Here is a 21,505-nt window from a genome sequence, read left to right as displayed (position 1 = left end):
GAGAGGAATATAACACTCCTTCTTCATTATATGCATGTGAATCCAACGTATCCATTGGAAGGAATCCATTCCAAACGTATCATTAACTTCTGGACCAAGCACCAAAATACACAAATGCACCAACAATGCCTACTGTTCCCTTTACAAATACTCGCAAGAATTTTGTACATTATAATCGATAATTTTTCTTAAAATTTATAATAAATAAATTATTTTAATGAATGATTTTTGTTATTACTGCATATTGCAAGTCGACGTACGTTATAACGACCCCACTATGTTTCACGGGAAAATGGGCGTTATTTTGAAAGGATTTTATATCGAACGTTTGAAAACAAACTAGATCCTCAACCTCTTCACGTTCCAATAAAAACTGACTATCAACTCCTTGAACTGAAATTACGAGTCCAGCTCGTCATGAATTTTCTTGAGCAAACTGACAATGACAAACTGTCATAGCGAGTCCATTGCTTCAGTACATTTGTTTGCATGCTTCTAGTAGCAGTTTGAATGCAATTTGCGTAAAAGATGCCAAGTAGCACTGCATCTTCCGGAGAGTTTTGAGAAGTATCATACACGTGTTTATTAGTATTTTTTAATAAACCCGAATATAGGTGAGGACAAATATATACATTTACATTGTTTGAATTTGTTGCAAATACATTAGCATTATTGAAACACATACTTTTTTCTTTAAGAGACTAGAACTGTAATATGTTTTTGTTTAACATTATTGAAAAATATTTTGACAGCAATTACGTTCTATAATGTACATATAACAAACATTCATGTAAATGTATGAAGCAAATATTGTTTTTACTAATTACAAATTATTTTTGTAAGAAAACCGTAAATTTCTGTATCAATCCTTCCTTTTGAAACGGAGGAAATTAAATTGTCTGTCTGAGCAGTGGTGCCAGATAATAAATTGCAGCTCAAGGGTTATATATATAATATTTGTTAGGCACAAATTTTTTTTGATTAATTTGTGCTTATTGTGTGTCCAAATGTCCTTTATAAATCAATATTTAAATTTAGTAATTAGTTAATTTGGAAACCCGATATCTTCTCCAGGTTCATTCGAGTTACGTACACATACGTGTACCTCGAGTCTTAACTTGCAAAAAGAATCTCATTAATATCATCAAACACAATTAAAATGATGTACACATATGTGTACATCTGTTGTGAAGAGGTTAAGATAAAATTCATATTTCGACGAAGTAAAAAATGATTTTAGTCATATTGTTATAATGTAAGCAGTTACAGCGAAAATGTATCAGGTTATAAAAATAATAATAAAGAAGTGTAATATTAGTTGCATTCACTCACCTATACAGGGTGATTCTAAATTCACAAAAACTATAAATAAACTATAAATTTACAAACTATACGAGGTTATATAAGACACGTAAACATGCATATTTTGATTATAGAAAATAATGTGATTGAATAAATTGTACGATTAAGAAATTGATAATTTCAACGACTTCTCCCCGCCTAATCGAATATTACGCTTCACATGCCAACTCGCACACATCACACATCAACCACTATACACCATAATTTTTTTTATAGAAGGAAACATTTTGGAATCAATGGAACCAAAATGTTTTGGACTTAATGGAAGATATTTTACTAGTTTAAGATAAGTACGCATATTTCAGAGCTATAAGTTTTCAATATACAAACTGCAATAACATTGTAAAAAAAGCGATTGAAATGTTCCCCGCTTAATCTGTTGAAAAACGGGAAATGAGAAACAACAACTTCCGTTCACAGGTTGACAATGAATCTTTGTGATGATGAAAAGACGTAAAACAAAACCAGGGAGAGATGGAATCCATTTCTTCCATTTCCGTTTACACAAGATAAGAGATGGAATCAATTTTTTCCATTTGAGTTTGGACACGATATCTCGCTCGTGGTCGTTAAAGGATTAATTCATGGATTAAACTTATTTTCCTCAAGTATTGCAATGATGCAAACGTGCATCGGATCGCAGAAAGTTTTAACGTAATCTAGTGAATAAGACAATATTTATTCGGAATAAATAACAGCTGAAAATGAGTTGAGAAATTCCAAAAACCGTTTAGTGTAAGAGATTCGGTCGAACATTTTCTTTCATTACGAGCATTCCTTCAAGTTAATAGAAACAGTTGGGAATTATCGTTGCATCAACAAGAAGTTAAGTTTTGAAATGTTACAAAAAAAGAAGTGTCGATTCTTATCTATATAATCTCAGTCTTGTTATTCTAAGAAGTCGAAACGTCGTATTCAATTTGCAAATGTCTCCATTCGAAAGAAGAGACTTCATTTAATTTAATCATCGACATGATGAAATATTTTTGGAAAAATCGTTTGACAAAAAAAAACAAAACACGATTCTCAATTATTTCAATGAATCTTCTTTTCTTTCACGAATTCCAATAACATATTTTATTACTCGTGTTTATGGGAATTTGAGCCTCAATTGAAACACGAAATAAAAGATAGCGAATAATACATTGGCATTCATTTTTTTTTTCTGGAATTTTCTTGTAATGAAGAACTTAATTAGAAACTGAATTTGAAGTTCATGATAATTAAAACTGGTAATCCATGGTCTTATGGAAAAGGATGGATGATTTTCATTGATATAATAAACAATTTGGTTCAAACAGTTCCATTGTATGACTACTGAATTGCCAACTCAACAAGTATGCACGTCCGCAGTTGGCTATATTTCTTTGAAACAAAAGCAGGATGTCCTGTGCTTTTTGAAAATTTACGTCTAGGTCAAATTACCTGTCATCACCACGATCATAGAAAAAAATATGAGCAACTTGGAAGAAAAAATTGACGTGCAGTGGGGTTACAAGATTCTCAACTCAAAAGTTCGAGCTTCAACAATTGGCCATATTTTTTAGAGACGAAAGCGGGACACCTATCGAATATTTGTCATTTTTTGCCATAAAATAACTTCAACTGTCATTACTACGAGCGGAAAAAAATTGTGCCAAAAAATAAGTACCCAATAAAAGATTAAAAACTTGACGGACGACTAATCTAGTCACAAACTGAGGTCCATCTTACAGGGTTCCCAGAAAATTTTTCTTGATCATTTCCCTGACTTTTTCGGATCATAACTCAAGAAATTCCCTATTTTTCTGTGATCAAAAAACACTCGAAATATACATATAATTAAAAACTTTAACCTTTTCCTTTTTTTTTTTTTTTGGAATTACCGTTTTTCCCCTTCAAAGAATTTTCCTCCTACTTTTTTCCAATATTTGTCTGAATTTTTCCCAATATTTTACATTTTCCCCTGACTTTCCAAGTTAGTCTAAAACTAATAACTTTAATTGTTATAATTTTTCCAGGGATAAAAATAATAATAATCATCGTTAGTAGAAGCTGGGAACCCGCTCCAATCTATATTTTGATTTCTGTCCCTTAAAATAATCGTAATTCCAATTGTCATTTAAGTTATTTTATCATTTCATCCCGATTAGTGTCGTTCCATATTATTTGAATCCGATTGATTGATGAATTTGATGTTTAAAAAAAATACAGGTATTGTACTTATTTTACAAAAGTACTTTAAAGATAATACCTTCAACATACAGAAGTATGGTAACTCTAGCAGTAAAGATGCAAACACATTCTTCGGATCTGATAGCGCTAATTACGTTTTTAACATCGGATGTATGGTCTACCAATATATGAAAGAGAAATAGATAGTACACTTGTGAATATCATACCATAGATCCTCAGCTCCTTGTCGGCTTTGACTGTTCTGTAAGATGGTCCCTCCGTGGATACTTCACAGCCATAGTTACCTTCTGTGTTAAGATCCGTTTTTCTCAGGAACACGTGAGTGGCATTGGAAATACTGAGCTGCAAAACATAGGTCTACATAGTAAAGGGTGTCCCATAAATTCGTAAATAGTTAAAAAAAATTGTGAAAATTTCAAGGAATTGGTATATTTGAATGTGGTTTCCGAAAAAAGTTATTCTCACGAAGGGGAAAATTTTTTTTTTTTGGTATAGAAAAATAATCTGATTCAAATATCTGTGTGGATAGTTGGTGCTGCGCAACCTAAATCTAAAGTGGCTATGTGTGAACCGTTCTTAAATCTCTTCTGTGTCTGAAACGTTCATCCGCTCTCAAAGATGAAACGGCGAAACTTCAGCTGCGATTCGTGACTGAGGTGAAACGACGACACCAACAGTGCTTCATCCACTAATTTCTTCAACATTGCAATGAATATATTATGTAAGCACCAGTAATAGGAAAATTGAGAAAGCAGGTATGGATCGTGCACCCTGCGTTTCACGGGAAACTAATTTGCGTAAATTCGTCGATTTGCTTCGTGTAGCGCCCTCTATTCACAAAACTTTGAACTATTATTTTTCTGTCCAAAAAAAAAAACAACAACTTTCGCGTGAACAAAATTTTTACAAACCTCATTGAAAAATAAATTCCTTCAATTTTCTATGAATTTTCAAATTATTTAAGAATTCATGGGACACTGTATATAAAGACATTATTTTGCCAGAATGAACGAAAGGAAAAATCTTTCCTACTGACTTACATTGACGTATACTCCGAGCTGATCATAATATTGCGCAGGAGGTACATCACTCGGAAGGTACCTGTAAAACTCGAGGTTGTTTTTGTACCACTTCACTGAATAGAGCTCATCGTCACCGAGGTCGTAATCGCAGACCATCCACGTCGACTCTCCTTCGTGCAATGCTCCTGGTATGTCGAGTTCAACAAACTTCAGCCCGGATCCTGAAAATTATAAAATTATGTTACATAGCCCAGTTCAAATGGTAGAACTTTCACTATAAACAGGATAAAACAAACTACAAATCAGAAGTTATTCTACCTTTAGGTGTACAGCCTTTTCTGTCTGTGGACCACATATGCGTGGTTTATGATTCTCTCGGGCCAGAAACTTGTGAGGGTGGCCATATTTGCCGTATTTAATAATAACGTGATCTTCACGTATTCCCAAGGGACCAGCATGATCCGTCCAGGGAGTTTGTTAGTGTTAGTAGACAGCCATGCCCGAACCGGGATTCGAACCCAGACCTGCACAGTGAGAAGCTTGTTCCCTAACCACTCGACTGCCGCGAGTCAAACACAGGGCCGTAACTAGAGACTTTTACCACCCCCTCAACAATAAAATTCGATTCAAATAGCTGACAGCACGCACTGCATTTCACTGGAGAACCGTTGATCCTAGAGGCATACTTCCAATTAGTAAAAGTGTCCAAATAGCTTGTATGCGTCATTCATGTTGCAAGGAGTGTTGTATAGTTATCAAAATAAAAAAGTAAATTTTTACACAAACATCCTGTCCTCAAAAACTCAATTACATAGTAGTTGCTCTGTCTCTCAAGACGCGACGCCAACAAAGGAAATTCCTCGTTTCTAAGTGCAATATTTACCGAGATATTCGAATTCAAAAAGGGGGAAAAGTTGGGGGGGCAGCATAAACTAACGGAAACACTTTTTCCCTTATTTATTCTGTTTTTTTAGCAATTTTTCTCAGTTTTTTGAATTCAAATAGATCAGCGAATATCGCACTTGGAAGCGTGGAATTTTTTGTGTTTTCCTCGGAAGAGACAGGGCATCAACTTTCTAATTTGGTTAAAGCATAGTGAGTGAGTCCATAATTTTTTTTTTTCATTTTAATAACTAACAACCCCTTGCAACATGAATGATGTATCTGAGTCCACGAGTTATTTGGACACTTTTACTAATTGAAAGTATGCCTTAGGATCAATGGCTCGTCAGTAATTTACAGTGATAGCCATTAGCTATGAAAGAAATACGCTGAAAATGAAGATTCCTATGCATGTAATTCTATGCATTCCATTCCATGCATGCAGCGAGATTATTAATTCTAATATATCCGATTAATTCTTCACATCTATGCGCTATATAATTTATCACGAAATAATTTTATACCGCCTTGATTTTGAGCGCCTTTAAGACAATCATTTTGGAATCAATGGAACGTAAAAAATTATTTTGATAAAATATATTTTTTACATACGTTCATACATATTACATATTCTAAATTTCGAAGAAAAAGTTACTGTTGAAAAAAAATGGAGAAAAGAAACCATAGCTAGATTAATGTATACGAAATAAAGAATGAAAAAAAAATAAATACTGAAATGAATGTTGTTTATTCACGCGAGCTCCATGTTCTCACGCACTAATGATCAATGAAACTATAAATTACTTGGATAACACGCTTATAATTCTACCTTATTTCCCGTAGATCCAATTTACATATTTCCCCGCAAAAATAATTTTTCTTTCCAAAAAAAAAATGAAAACTAATTCACAGAACAAAAAAAAAATTTATAATGAAAAAATAATAATTCTTATACAAAATAATTATTATTACAACGAAATCATCACATTCAATTATGGATGCCAAAGATTCATTAACCATGATGTAAAGGGCCAAAGGGTGAGAAAAGCTTTAAAAAAAAAAAAGAAATGTATTTTCTGAAAGGAAAGTTAATTCGTGTATAGCGTGATAACTATAATTTAGTCGTCAAAAAATATTTTTTCTTTCCCCTTCTACATGGCTGTAAAAGAGTATAAAAACAAAATGGAGAGAATAAAACTGAAGATAGAAAATATTCAACACTTTCTCGGGAGAAAAACTTCTTGAGAATAATTGCGTTTAAGATAAAGAAACAAGAGAGTCTCTAACGTAATTGAAGGTGATGGCTGCGAAGGTAAGTGCTACTGAGAATCCAGGCGAAAAAATAATATATATATATTATTTTTCATCGTTATCATAGCGTGTAAATTTCGACTAGATTTGTTCTCTTCAGTGTTTTCAGCATTATTTTTTACATACCTCTTATATCCGACAAAACAAAATGAGAACGTGTTTTTATTATAGGAAATATATTTATTTAACGTCAGTGTGAAATTCAATAGCGTTTCTAAGCGGGTTTAAAATATCGTATGTCTTGTGGTATTTCCTCTCGCACGTGGATTTTTCTAAAGTGGTTTATATATTGCAGTGCAATAACCTCACTCGGTGAGCCGCCGCAAAATAACAGTCAGGTACAAATTCGGTTATAACAACATCGAAGACTTCACGAAACTTTGTCGCTACAACCAAGGCGTTGTTACAAACGAGGTGGACGTTTCCGAGACCCTTAAATTGTGGAGAGTCAGGTGTCATAGAATGCCGTACGGTACATGAAGTTGTTTCGTTATGAATAGGGTGACGGTATTTTAGCAAAAAAATAAAAACATAAAAAAAAATAATACGGGAAAATTTTATTGTAAATACGGACATTATCAGTTTTCGCTAAAACTGCAAAAACCGAAGAGTTATTATTCCAGAACAAATACCGTTAAAAAACACTTTTCCAATGCCCGGAAGTTGACGTATTTCAATGTATCGTCTATGTTAGTCAGATATGAAGTAACCTAATTTGAAAGTTAAACGCCGGGCACGAGGGAAAAATTCAGAAATGAGCATGTAATCGTACACCCTGCCTTCTATAGGACTTTGATTTGCATATTTCCAGTGACATCCAACGTACCCTATTAATATAGTTTCGAACTATTTTTTTTCTTATACACAAAAAAACCCTCCCTTCGTGAGAATAACTTTTTTCTAAAAAAAACCGCATTGAAATGTACCGATTCCTCCAAATTTTATGGACTTTTTAAACCATTTATACGAATTTATGGGACACCCTGTAGTCCAATTATATTTTTTTTTCCAATATCCAAACGTAAATTATTCATAAAATATTATACGTGACGCGTATTTAAGAGACACGCAAGTGATTCGAATTTCATGTCATCGTAGGTAATTAGTTTAATTCCATGCTCGAAGTGTCTCGCATTTTACAAATGACACGTACGGGTTGATTCGTAACACGTAAAATGAGAGCGGATCTTTAAAAGTTTTATACGCCAGTAAACACATCAAGAATTATTTGATATCCTTAAGACGATCACGACTTGGTCGGAGTAAAGTAAAGGAGGGTTTTGTTCGTGTGTGTGTGTCCCCGTCTCTCCTCTTTTCTCGTCATAAATGCAAATCGTGCGCCTTCAAGAGACAGAGAAATGGAAAAGATTCTTCTAATTCCATTTCCTAAGCATTCTATACATAAAGCGCCCATTTATAAATTCATTATTAGGAATAGTACACATTTCATGCAGCGAATATCTCTTAACGATACGGCAAACTGCATCGGTGAATGAAGTAAAGCGATTAAAGCTCATATAAGATTACTCCTCCGACTGCATTTTCCTTGATGGTCAAGTTATTACTTGAGGAGACAGAGGAAAACTTGATTAAATCTTGGGGAAAAGCCTTCCTCGAAGGGATTAGTACCCGCCTTTTAAGACTGCTCTGGGAATCGTGTTCGAATTAATGCCCATTTATGAGATTTAGATTTGCATTACCCACAGCATCCCCCGGAATTTCTATATTCCGCGCTTTTATCTTGTAATTCCTAGGCATGGAATTCGACAAGGAACTTGAACACGATCGTGGCATTGGAAAGAGATTTAAGTTATAATACGCGATAAATAAATATTTCTGTAATTGCCTGCACATATATGTATATTAGGTATATTAATAGTGATTTTTAAACGAAATATTATAATGGCGTAATTAGGATAAACACTTTTTTTTAGCATTAATAATGTACTCATAAAAGTAAGTATCACGAACTATATTTTATGCTTTACCTGGTCTCAAAATTATGTACTTTTTTCATCGGTGTCAATGATTATTTGGGGAATTGAATAATTTTTCAGCATGGCATATTGAATCGAATTACCTGCGAAACAAGCATGTTATGGTTCTCTACCAGGGGCGTAGCCAGAAATTTCGTTCGGGGGGGGACCAAAGTGACAGAACAATAGATTTGGCCATCTTTTTCCCTTTTTTCGGTCATTTTCTCACATTTCGGGGGGGGGGGGACCAGACCCCCAAGTCCCCCCCCCCCTGGCTAAGCCCTTGTTCTCTACAATCCGCCACGTTTGTCTTCCACACATTCCGGCATGTGTTCTTACTACAGTTATGTTTATATTAATTTACTTTTATGTATGTGTGTATTTTTTTCTGAGTTACTGTTTTCGTCTTTTCGTACTAATTTGTCATGTTGTTGTCACAAATAAAAAAATAATAAATAAAAAAATAAAAAGTCGGAGACGCTGAACCCGGCAACGGATACTCCGCTTAAACGGATAAAATACTATGTGACCAAAGTTTCTCCCGTAGAGACAGTTTGTTCTTTGTTTATTAGAGTAATTTTAACTTTTTGTTTTCTTAACCGAGTATTACGATATACATCAGGTGGGGTCTGCGGGAAAAATGCGCCCCCGACCAAGTAAAAATATGGTGTATTAAATTGTTTTTTTTATCATTATTTGACAGGTCCCTTGTTCGAACCCCCACCGTCACCACAGTGGTGGTCGTCTGAAGTTGGTATTATATTATTCCGAAATTCGAGGATTGAATGCAGGCCCGTCATTTGGGGGGAGGGGGCAAGGGGCTTTCTGGCTTTCGAAAATACACTAAAAATGGTATATATAGCATACATTGAGTACATGTGCTTTGCCCCCCCCCCCCATGGAAAAAGTTGAAATGACGGCCCTGAGATTGAATGTGAGCTGATTGCCCCATTAAAAAGTCTCGTCACAGAGAGCAACAGGACTACAAACGCTATAAATTTAATTCAATCATTTCACTTTATTCACTTCTCGAATATAGATGGCAGCACTGAAAAATCAGGTACAATACTAGATACGCACTCAGACTCTTAGGTACACATACTTACACTTCCGGAACAACTCACAAGGTAGTAAATTGCTCATAGAGTGCGATATACCTGAGTTATGCTCGGTTTGAAAGGAAGAAAGACTTTATCTTAGGTAATTTATCTTATATACCTGAGTGTAGCCCCTGATGTGGCAGCGACACTGCACCTGACTAATATGATAGCTCTCGAACAGTGAGACGTTGTCCACCCCGATATACATGACAAATGTAAATATATTGTATATTAATCAAAAGAATCACTTTTGCTTGAAACTATAGAAAATATCCACATAGTGATAAGGATAAATAACAATTTATAACACACCAGCATATGTTTCGGCACTCCTAGACTTGGGGGGGGGGAATTCGAAATGTCTAAGCTGCCTTCAGGGTTTAGTTAATCTTAGTTCCCTGTGTTCAGCCAATAAAGAAACTAATTTTTTCGGTGAAAGTAAAAATCTCAAAAAAGCACAGAAGCCGTAGTTTTATCTTGAAATGTGAAAAAAATGTGTGTGTATGTGTGTGTGTGTGTGTGTGTGTGTGTGTGTGTGTGTGTGTGTGTGTGTGTGTGTCATTGCAAACTATAAGACATTTTATAAACTGCACTAACGGTATAAAAAGGCAATTGTGAATTGCTCCCCGCTATATCGGACACTATGTGCTGAAACTGCTGATATCTTCATTTAAGCGGGCCCGACTCTATTACCCCGGATATAACATACGATTGTGTAATCTTTGAAATTTGGTTCATTCACGTCTATATATTTTTACCACTTGTATCCCTTTTTTACCTCTGTTATAGTATGTCCTGCTTAAAACATATGCCGTGGATTACATATACGCTAAGAATATATTGTGGTTCTGAAATTCCACGTGTTCGTTTCCGTTGGCTCCACCTTCTAACACATCCTGACATCCGTGCATGTTCTTTCAAGCTTACACATCCTGGTCTATCGCCAGAGAGGTAACTAATTGTAATTTTACATCTGCAGAAGGACCTGATTCGAAGTTAGTTGTTATGGAACTTAACTGTGTATTTATATAGGTTTCGCGCATGTTATGTTTTCAGGTGCTGTCATCTCACTTTTTTGGCATATCACCATAGGATTCTCAAATCTTTCACCCATACAGGTTCTCAATCTTTTGCCACCCGCGGTTCCCTCGCATAATTCATGGTTCATCTTGGCTCCCCAGAATACTTTTGTAGATATTTTCACTTTTGAAACAATCAGTTCAAAGAATAAATAGGCACACAAATCAATTATATGTAGCTCCCCGTGACGCCCTTGAAAAAGGTTAGTGATGCCCTTAGGAGCGACGACTGACACTTTGAGAAACATTGCTACTACTTAACCGTGCACATTCCTCTGTGGAATTTCTAATGAATCTTTACATGCCGGAACGTGTTGTTCATGTATATATGTAGCACTAACGTATTTATGTTGTCAGAGTGTATGCCTGTTTTCCTGCTCTTGCACCTACCATATTTTGAAGTAAAGATGATAAATGCTTGAATTATCTTGTTATGTACGTATCGTGTTGAAGGTCTGCCGTCTAATTGTAGAGAGACTTTTCAAACGGGAGACGGGCTCGCACCTCGAAGTTGAAAAACAGCAGAAAACTAACTTAACGGGATTCAATCCTGGATCCTGACGCTGATAATCTATCACGATGCTCATTAAAACCGCACAGTGGCACTTTGAGGAAGCACTGCCATGAGACAATTCACTGCTGATCGAACCAAATCCCCCCCCCCCGTATTATCCGACGTACAGGGAAACAGCAAGGGAGACCAGCATGCTGGGAATACCGGTATTTTCCGGAATGCAATGTTGAGTCACATATTCTTGAAAATTCTTAAATATCTTTGTTTTAAAAACCATTGAATTGGATATGAAATACATATCTTTTTCCCGCCATATGCCAGAAACGGACCAAACCCCTAACATTCAAAAAGCTGGTATTTCCCTCGAGTTTCACGGCATTCCCGGTTAATGCAGAAGGAATATGGTATATAGTGAATAATTCCTTTCTCCCTTAGGAAAATCAATCCCACGGCCGATGAGTAGATACCGCAATTTTACGAGCAACGATATGAATCTCCTCTGAAGAAATCCTCATATTTTTGAGTAAAAAACTTCTCCTCCCTCATATTATTATTATACATTCAACACAAGATTTCTTCGACTGAAAACCAGAAAAATCGACACAGAGAACAGAGAGAGAAAAAATGGAAACAAGGGAAACATTTTCTTTTTAAAAATGTTCAAAGGAAATGATAATGCAGCACACATTTCTTTTTCTCTCTCCCCTCGGAAGAATGAAATAAAAATGCAACAGATCCTCTCCAGTCGCCTTTCGTTCGCTCCCTCTTATAGAAAAGTATTCTCCGATAGAAAACACAAAAAAAAAAAATACTCGAGCCATATGAAAGTCATAGTTCCTGCCGGTGTATTCCGGTGAAGCTCAACCAACCACCACTACTACTACTACAACTACCAGATACGGTCATTTGGAAATTGCTAGGAGATATCCTGTTCTCCTCCCAGCGCTCCTTATCTGGAACCTATCGGCAAAAAAAGATGGAGGGAAAAATGTGGAGCGTAAAATCGAGAGTGAACATATCATGCTGTTTATCAGTTCCACCCTCTCCTTAGCTACAGTCTCGATATCCTCTTTTTAAGGAACGGCAAAAAAAACATAAGAGAATATTCTAGAGAGCATGTAAGGCACAAGGCATATGGGCCTCATCATCAAGCCGAGGTTGGTGTCCCTGATCGACCAAATATTCTACCCCCTGGAGGATCCATAACGTCTCTCTCTCTTCCTCAAAACTCTCTATTCTTTTCCGGGGCCCTAGATAGTATAGATATATCTTTTCTTCTCAAAAAATCCCCCATAATAGACATTTTTGCAATATATATGTATCCGTATAGTCGTTTTCGATGCTTTCGCCCCTATAGGTTTTGATTCCAAACACAGTAAATTGCCCTGGCATACGCCCTCCGGATATGTTGATGCTCCGATGTTCCCTTTTTTTCGGGTTATACCTCTTCTCGTAATATATAGGAGGTAGCTTCGAGACAATGTAAACCTCACGTAAAAGATGAAAAGGGGGGGGGGAGGAAAAAACATGAGGGGGATCGTCCATAAATGAAATTCATTTCGGCATAAGTTACGATCAACTGGTTACTTACGTTGCCGTTTACGTGGGGGTGAACAATAAATTGTGGATTCTGGAAAAGTGTATAAGGCACTTATATACGTGATTTCGGCAACATCTTCCTAAATTACTCTTTAAAAGGTTATACACTTTTGTATCCGGGAAAAATATGTTTTGGAGCATTTCTGTTATGTTTCTCTAGGAATAGTATCGATTTACGGAATATTCGCCGTCGAACAAATCACGGACGGAAAAATCATCACTGGGAAAGTTCACCGAATACAGTTCGCCACCAAAGTTCAGTGAGTGACAGTGATTGAGTGAATGTGTGAACGAGTGACGAATGAGTTAGTGAATGAACTGACGAATAAGCTAGTGAGTGTGTGACCCAAATGAGTGACTGAGTTTGTATGCGATTGAATTACCGTGTCGACTGAGTATCGACCGATAGACTGAGTTCGATCTCACACTCACTCGCTCACCTGCTCCTTTGCTTACCTGTACATTCACATTTGCTCATTTTCTCACCTGCTCAATTACTCATTTGCTCACCTGCTTAATTACTCACTTATTTGCTCACTTCCTCAATTACTCGCTCTTTTTTCATCTGCTCAATTACTAGATTTTTTGCTCATCTGCTCATTTGCTCACCAGCCCACTCGCTTAATAATCCCTCCCTTGCTCACTCACTCGCTACTTCACTAATTCATTTTCTCACCTGCTCACTCACTAACCTGACTCACTGATCAATCTCTACCTTGCTTACTAACTCCCTCACTCGCTCACTCACCTGCTCATACACTCACTCACCTAGCCACGTCGGTGAATCTTTGGCGGTGAATTTAGGCTCATTCTGGGTTCCCCCGTCCAAGTTGGTCCTGTGCGGGTGCACTTGTTGCACCTGCCTAGTTACGGCACTGCGTAAAACAATTTCGTTACGAAGGGGGGGGGGGGTGCGTGCCTGGTGTCCAAACCAGAAAAGGTATTAAAACCAGAGTAGCTTCATTGTATATCTCAAAAATGCCTATTTGATAGCACCATTAGTTTCTGTTTGCGTGGTGAATCTCTCGATGTGTAGCGTAAAGCAATTTCATTGCGAAAGCCGCAGAGCGAGTCTAGTGCCCAGACCAGAAAAGGTGTTAAGACCACAGTGGTGTGTATCATTGGATTAGTCTTAACGAGATATATGCGCAGACATACAAAACACTGATGTATATTCTGAATACTAACTGAGGTAGGAGCATTTAAAATACTTCTTCATGCGAACCTTTTTGGGAATCCACCCTGTATCGTCAGATAATGTAAATTTACGCCACAAACTCGACACCCCCGATGAGCATTTAGGAGAAAACCGCCACTTTTATGTCAATGTTTTGACTTTTTATAATTTTTTTAAAATGTGCCTAGGTTTTATTGCCAACCCTGTATTTACATGCAGAAATGATCCAATCTATGCCAATTGGAATCGAGAATACATCTGGATGATATGCGGCTCTGGATATTTTAAATATCAACATAATAATTCGTAAAATATGAGCATCGTGATAACGGGAATAATGCTCTCAAACAACGTAATTTTTCTAACCCTATCCTCTTACTGTCATCGTGTTTCTAAACTCTTACTCGTACCCTTGTTTCGATATTTCGACCATTATCCCTACACCCATTTTCCCTACGCCCACAAGTTCATCGGTTCCACACTACATTCACATCTTCAAAGAAGAGATAGAGACATTTACACATTGTTTAAATTCAAACATAGCTCAAACATAGAGAGAGAGAGAGAGTGAGAGGGAGAGCGAGAGTTTCACTCGAACGAATTTCCGGATAATGGCTGCTTCGGATTTCTAAATTTAATGAGACCCCGTGCATTTTTCGATCCTGTCTCTCGCTGAGATGTTTCAAACAGGAAAATGGCACAATAATCTTAAGAGTATAAAAGCGAATGGGGGGGTATCGACCACCTTAGCCTCCACCACTTTTGATGACGACGCGTTCCGTAATGTCCATTCGGGCTCTTGAAATGCTCGGAGGGGGAAAAACCTATTTGTGAGCGACTAAAGCGCATAATTTAATAACGCTACCACTGATGCGTCTTATTCCTTTTCTAGGGGGAGGAGACGCTGTATAAATTGTTACAATATCGGTTACAGAGAGTCTATCTGTAAGGGGCGAGGAATAGGGGGAAGAAGCGGCAAAAAGTAAATAGACGCTTTACTTTTTTTTTTGCTGAATGGAATCTTATGTAAATGTCTCAGTACCGATAGATGGGATATTAAGCTATGGGAGGAGCTGAGAGGGGAAAAAAACCCACTGTAATACACATAACGTGCATCTGCTGCATTTTGCGCTAAAGACAGTTTTTGGCGAAGTGGCGCCGGTGCCGGCATCGCTTTACGATACCGAGGAGGTCTTTTAGCGCACGTGCGGTCAGATCATCAGCTATACACCATCTCTTTTTTTATGCCATTCCATCGCTTAGTGCTTGCTAACCTCGAAACGGGACCAAGATGTCGTAAAAAGTATATTACGGATACGGCAAACGGGAATAAGTCATTCGATCCTCACCGCACTCCATATATAGCAGCTTTACTCAACTTATCGTCCGCGGACCAGATTTGGACCGTGACGATGGTACTTACGGTCTGGCAGACTTGATAATTTCAATTTTAATTGAATGAGAAAAGTGTCCAATTTTTTTTGTCGCGCTAAAATACGATAAATCGGTTATTATGCATATTTACCAATCATCTTGGTAAGTTTGATAAATTTATCACTTTTCTCGGCTATTATTCATATACCCACACAAGTTTCGTTGATAAATTTGATAAATAACTGAAATTCATCGCCTCTGTCTACTTTACCGCACACCAACTCCAGTCATACATCGCCATTCGACAATTTCAAACCAGTGGAGTTGGGTGGGAAATGAGACGCCATCTAACGGCGCCCCAAGGGCGGTAGGTGAAGAACTTGTTCCTTATGCTCTATGCATAAGTTTTAACCCATGGACCTGGACGGTAACCTTCATAGTGGAAGGCGAATATCTTATCACTGCGCCACTCGGGCGCATTGCCTCTATCCGTGATTATGCATATATCCTAGTGTAATTGGCGAATTTGATAAATATATTTAAAAATTCCAAATGAATCTGGTATGTGTGATGAATATAGACCCTGATATAATGATAACAAATTTTGACATCGTATTTCCATGAGAAATATATGTGTGAGTATGCTGGAAGAACCGGGCGATGTAACTGACACTTGGGTTATTATGCATAATCACCGGAGAAAGAGATTAATTGAAGGAAATAATTAAAATTTACCAACGACACTTGGGTACTGTGCATAATTGCCAGTAAAACATAAATTCAGGGAAATTTATCAAACTTACCAAAATTTTTAGCAGTTAGACATAACAACTAGTTTATTATGTATAATAACGGGATTCATCACATATTTGTAACAGTTATGGCTGATATCAGTACAATAGAACCTATCTAAATCTGAACGCCCATAATTCTGACGGATCCATAATCCGGACACTTTTGCCATGAATTTTTCCCTTCAATTTGGGAACCAGACAGACCAGGGTCACCAAGCCCGGAGACGAAACCCATAGGGGAACTTTAAAAAAAATATATTATTAAGAAAAATAATAATTTCTTAATCTCATGCATTCAAAAGCTATCAAATCGGGTTCAAATAGTGGCATTATAACTTGACTTTGTGCTCCATGACGGCTTCAGAAAACGTCGAAAGAACGTTAATAACATAAATGTAATTGACATAAAGTGAATTACTATTGAAGGTATATCGTATCTAATCTTGTATTGGTATTCTGATCGGACTTCAAGATAAATAGCTGGTCATTCGCAATACGAGAACTGTCATTATACGGTATCATGCATGGCTTGTGATATCAATGCGAGTTTGTAGCAGCAGCAGCAGCAGCCTGTCACTTACAGCTACTATTTTGAGAACCTCAAGAAAGAAGACCATAAAAAAAACATCATTCGATTGTCTCTTTTTTTTTTTCCACATACGACCATGTGATCGGTCATCGCTCAATCTTTTCCAAGGGATATAGTTAGGTCATGGCCGTAGCACGGTGGTGGTGGAGTTGGTCAGTCTGTTCCGAAAATGGCGGAAGAGGTATAGAGGGGTGCTGGCTGGACGACAGATAATATAGTTCCTGAGAATTCAGATCACGCACGTAGGTTGGGATAGAAGCTCCCTGACAGATATTCAGTGGCGAAAACGGAGGTTGCATGACAACGGGCAATGTGTGCACGTATTTGAAACGGCTATGTGTGGTGTGTGTGTGGTATAGGAGGAAGCACAGCTGCAAACGAGGCACGAGCCAGTCATACACTCCAACACGAAACAGCGTCGTCGTCGCTGTGCTCGTCATCGTCCTCGTCGTATAATGCGTTTCTGTGCACGGAATTTATGAGTATCTTTCTCTGTGCGACAGTATGAAATCATTTCATTCTCTCGCCGATATTGCCATGTCTGCTGGCCTAAAGCTGCGTGCGAGCCTCTCTCTGAGTGTGTGTGCTGGACCGTCTAATAAAACGCAATCACAGAAAAGAGTAATTTGGTTATAATTAAGATTAAAAAGTGTCACATTGGAAATGCGAGTTATTACTCAAAATCACTCTAGCGCCCTTGTGTTCCTCTCACGGTTGTCGAAACGGTCTGATCTCTCTTTCCCACGCATTCTTTGAATTATTTTCCTCTTGAATTTACTTCCTCTTGAGACATTTTCAAATAAAGCTTTATATTTGTTATGACGTGTTCGACATTATCGTGATCCATCTTAATCCTGATGTCGATCTATCGATCCGAATATTATTCGTTATTCGTGTAGTGAAATTTGAGCTTCATAATTGAGAATTATTGTTCTGAAATAAGTGGGTGGTTCCATTTTAACAGGTTATATACACTCTCTGGACAAAAAATTAGATCCTTTCGGGTGAAAGTAAAGATTTAAATGCTAATCACCTGATAAAAACAGGTTTAATACAAAATGTCAGGTTAAAAAACATGTCCTTTATGTCACGAGGTAGTTAGTGGTCTAAAGCATACGAAACAACGGCTCGAAATCTGATGCAAGTGAATCACAAAAAGATGTGGCATTCAGTATATCCAACATATATATGGCCAGAGTTTGTCTTGATCCTTTTCTTCTTTAATTATATTTTACTTTGATTCAAAATTGGAATCCATTCACCCAGGTTCGAATAAATATTACAGGATCAAGACAAGGGGTTAAGCAATCCATAAGATGAAAGAAAACAACACAACACTTTCGTGAACAAGTAAATCAGAGTCAAATTTTAAGGAAAAATAAAATATTTAATTTTAACAATAGAAAATAATGGGTGTAGGTAGCTACCTTTTAACAATTAAAAAGGCTATACAGATAAATGTAAACATCTACCAAATGAAGGTTAGATTTTCCGAGACAAAAAACATCGCCTTACAATGATTTAAATAAAAACTTACATATTATCGTTCTGTAAGAGGTTAACGGTGAGCAATCAATCCCTCTCGAAGAGATGACTACCCGCAGACGACGATTCCATATCTATTTATGCAGACTACGTTTGAAGCTCGAAGAGGGTAACATGGAGGTTTGTCCATAATGAAGACCGTGACCAGTCGATAGACGAATTTGGAGTGAATGTAGGGTGAGCTGAGCGGGAAATGAATTGCACATTTGTAAGAAGCCCTCTGTCTTTACGTCGGTGGTCGTTCACAGTGTCTATTAGAAGCCAGTGTGCTGGCTCGTGGACGAACCCTCGGGAAGCTGTCAGCTGTCATGTGGTCGCTCCCCAATGTACACATTTCACTATTTTACGATATTTCACATCACACTGTTTTCGCGACACCGGAGAGCGAAAACGTGTACAACGTACATTTCCGGTAGGTAAAAATAATCAACTAGCACATTTATAATTCGAATTATCAGCGAGCGAACATACAACTCGCTCATAGTATGAAAAGTATCGAGAGTTTACATCGTTGATTACAAGCGAGAGAGAAAGGAACTCTCACCCGCCAGTAGCGTAGAAATAATCTCCAGAGACTCCGATTGAATTTTCCCAGAGGGTATGTTAAAAAGGCCCCTTGGCGATACCAAACTATATGAAAATGTACTGAGTACAGGTCCTGAAGGAAGGGAATTATTCGGCGTTTTAATTTACAGTTGGCGGAGAAGGGAGAGAGAGGGGGGGAATGAGGTACAACAGAAAAAAAGGGGAAAAACTTAAGGGGACCGTTAAGACCTTCGGAGAAATTCTTCTCGCCAAGGACCCTTAATCACACCCCCTGAAAAACAAACATTACCTTATATGGCTGGATGACCATCTCTTTCACTCTCTTACAACCCTTTGTAATTCGACCCGTGTTTCTCATCTGGGGCCCCAAGGCAGCAGTACCGTGTACAACTGTATCTTAAGGCCTAAACTTTCTATAGAATAGATTTTGCTTTCCACTATTATTATTATTATATGTACCATTTTATATACAATTAAATATAGGTATAATCAAATGATTAATTATGCAAGATTCCACTGTACAAATAAAACATAAGGCGAAAATCTATTCAATATAATAATCTTTTCTTTTCTCTACAATTAAAACTATTTTAAGATTAAGTTAATGTAATGTTATGATGAATTTTGACAATTCAACATAACAAGTTGGTGTTTGGTGAAGTAGTATAATTGATAATGGCGCTATGCGGTCGTGTGGGCATCATGATGGACTCACATCGCAAGAACCCAGCAATGTCCGCAAATACACTTCTTGATGCGTTCGTGACTCCCACATCAAAATTCAATTTTACTCCTCCGAATTTCACTGAAGAGAGAAAATACTGTTTCAAATTTTAGGTTTTTCTAATAGAGTTATTTCTCTGCTTTTCTTGGAAAAATATGCCCCACTTTCCAAGAATAAAATATCCCTTACAATTTTAGAGGAGTGAAATTAGGTTTCAAAAATATTTTTCGCGGATAATATTGTGGTACAGTATTATGTACTGTATTTTCCTTCGCATAATCCAAGGTGACGCATAATCCGCATGCGAAATTTGAAGAAAGTAAAAAACAACCCGTATAATTCGCAAGATTTAAAAAATAATAATAATAATAACTTAATTTGTGTCTCAATAATTTACCCATTGATACGTTAATTAATGAAATTCATTTACGAAACAATAGTTTTTCTTACATCAAAAACCTTCAAATTCAGACTTATCAGAATACTCATCAGGCTAATAACATCATTTTCTGCAGATTGTACGCAGCTGTAGAATAATCCGCATTTTTTAATGTTTAACCACTTTTTTAACAGATAATCCGCGGAATATACGGAGGAAAATACGGTAACATGTACAAAAACAATCGCACTGGAGCTCCTGTTGCCACCTATCATATAAAAAACACAATCATTTTTGTAATTCTACGATTAAAATTAGTGGCCGGTTTTTGATTGATGTGTCACACAACAAAAAAAATATCATGCCATATTACTAAATATTTTATACGCAATAATATTAGTTTATTCATTAGTTTTCTTTGAAACTTTTAACAGTTGTTGCTGTGTGTGCGTTGTAAAATAACATTAATAAAGCAAACTGCAATTTTTCTTAGATTTTGAACTTGTAATTGAAAAATATAGACCAAAACAGGTACATTCTAGTGTTTGTTTTCGATTAGAATTACATAAAAAGCCAAGATGGACTACTATGTGCTCTATTAACGTTATTTTACAACACACAAACAACTGTTAAAATTTCGAAGCAAGTTAAATCAATGTTATTGCCATAAATAATATTTAGTATAATCTCATTATACTTTTTTTTTGCAGCACATCAATCATAAACCGATCACCAATTTTAATCGTAGAATTATAATTGTTGTGTTTTTATATGATAGGTGGCAGCAGGAGCTTCAGTTCAGTGATATCTCTTACACGTTGTATAATACTGTGCTGCAGTATTATCCAACAAAATAATTTTTAAGAATAATATCACTTCTGTCTAAGATTTTAAGTAGTAGTTTTGCTGAAAAGAAGGACATTATTTTAAAAACAGGGAAATAACTTTATTAAAAGAAAACCGTAAAAATCTGTAGTGTTTTCCCTCTTCAATGAAATTTGGAGGAGTAAAATGGGATTTTAAAGCGTGAATCGCTTATCTAGAAGGCGTATTGTAAACACTGCTATACAGAGTAAGCATAGTTATTTTCCTAGAAGGCTGATGAAATTTTATTTTTACCCGTTTATTCGTTATGGACAAAAGTAGCTTAGAAAGACACAATTTTCTCATGGTGAAAACGTTTACAGAATATGGATGTTTTAGAGTCTGAGAATGACTGAGAATATTTCCATGCGAATACGGTTTTTTGCTGCATAGAAAAAAAAAAATGCCCTGAGGTTTGAATAAGGTGGAATGTTATTTGTCATTCCGCACAGATAACGAAATTCCGCGAGGAGAAAAACGATTTGTCTATGCA

The 21,505-nt window shown here is 36.7% G+C and overlaps 1 protein-coding gene across 1 annotated transcript in view; it reads right to left on the bottom strand.

Annotated features, from left to right (window-relative positions):
• Nucleotides 1–21,505, bottom strand: part of LOC149069507 (uncharacterized) — a 42,897-nt gene that overhangs the window by 14,053 nt on the left and 7,339 nt on the right. Inside the window, exons 2-3 of the mRNA XM_089249907.1 lie at nucleotides 4,578–4,780; nucleotides 3,744–3,879 (exon numbers count right to left, since the gene is read on the bottom strand). Coding sequence (XP_089106033.1) covers nucleotides 3,744–3,879; nucleotides 4,578–4,780 — 339 coding nt within the window. The remainder of the gene's footprint in view (nucleotides 1–3,743; nucleotides 3,880–4,577; nucleotides 4,781–21,505) is intronic.

This window comes from Pholcus phalangioides, unplaced genomic scaffold (assembly GCF_987345545.1).
Source record: "Pholcus phalangioides strain wild (caught in Gottingen) unplaced genomic scaffold, Ppha-v1.0 ptg000022l_1, whole genome shotgun sequence".
Lineage (NCBI taxonomy): Eukaryota > Metazoa > Arthropoda > Arachnida > Araneae > Pholcidae > Pholcus > Pholcus phalangioides.
Note: the sequence above shows the minus strand (reverse complement) of the source record. Positions and strands in the feature narration are given on the sequence as shown.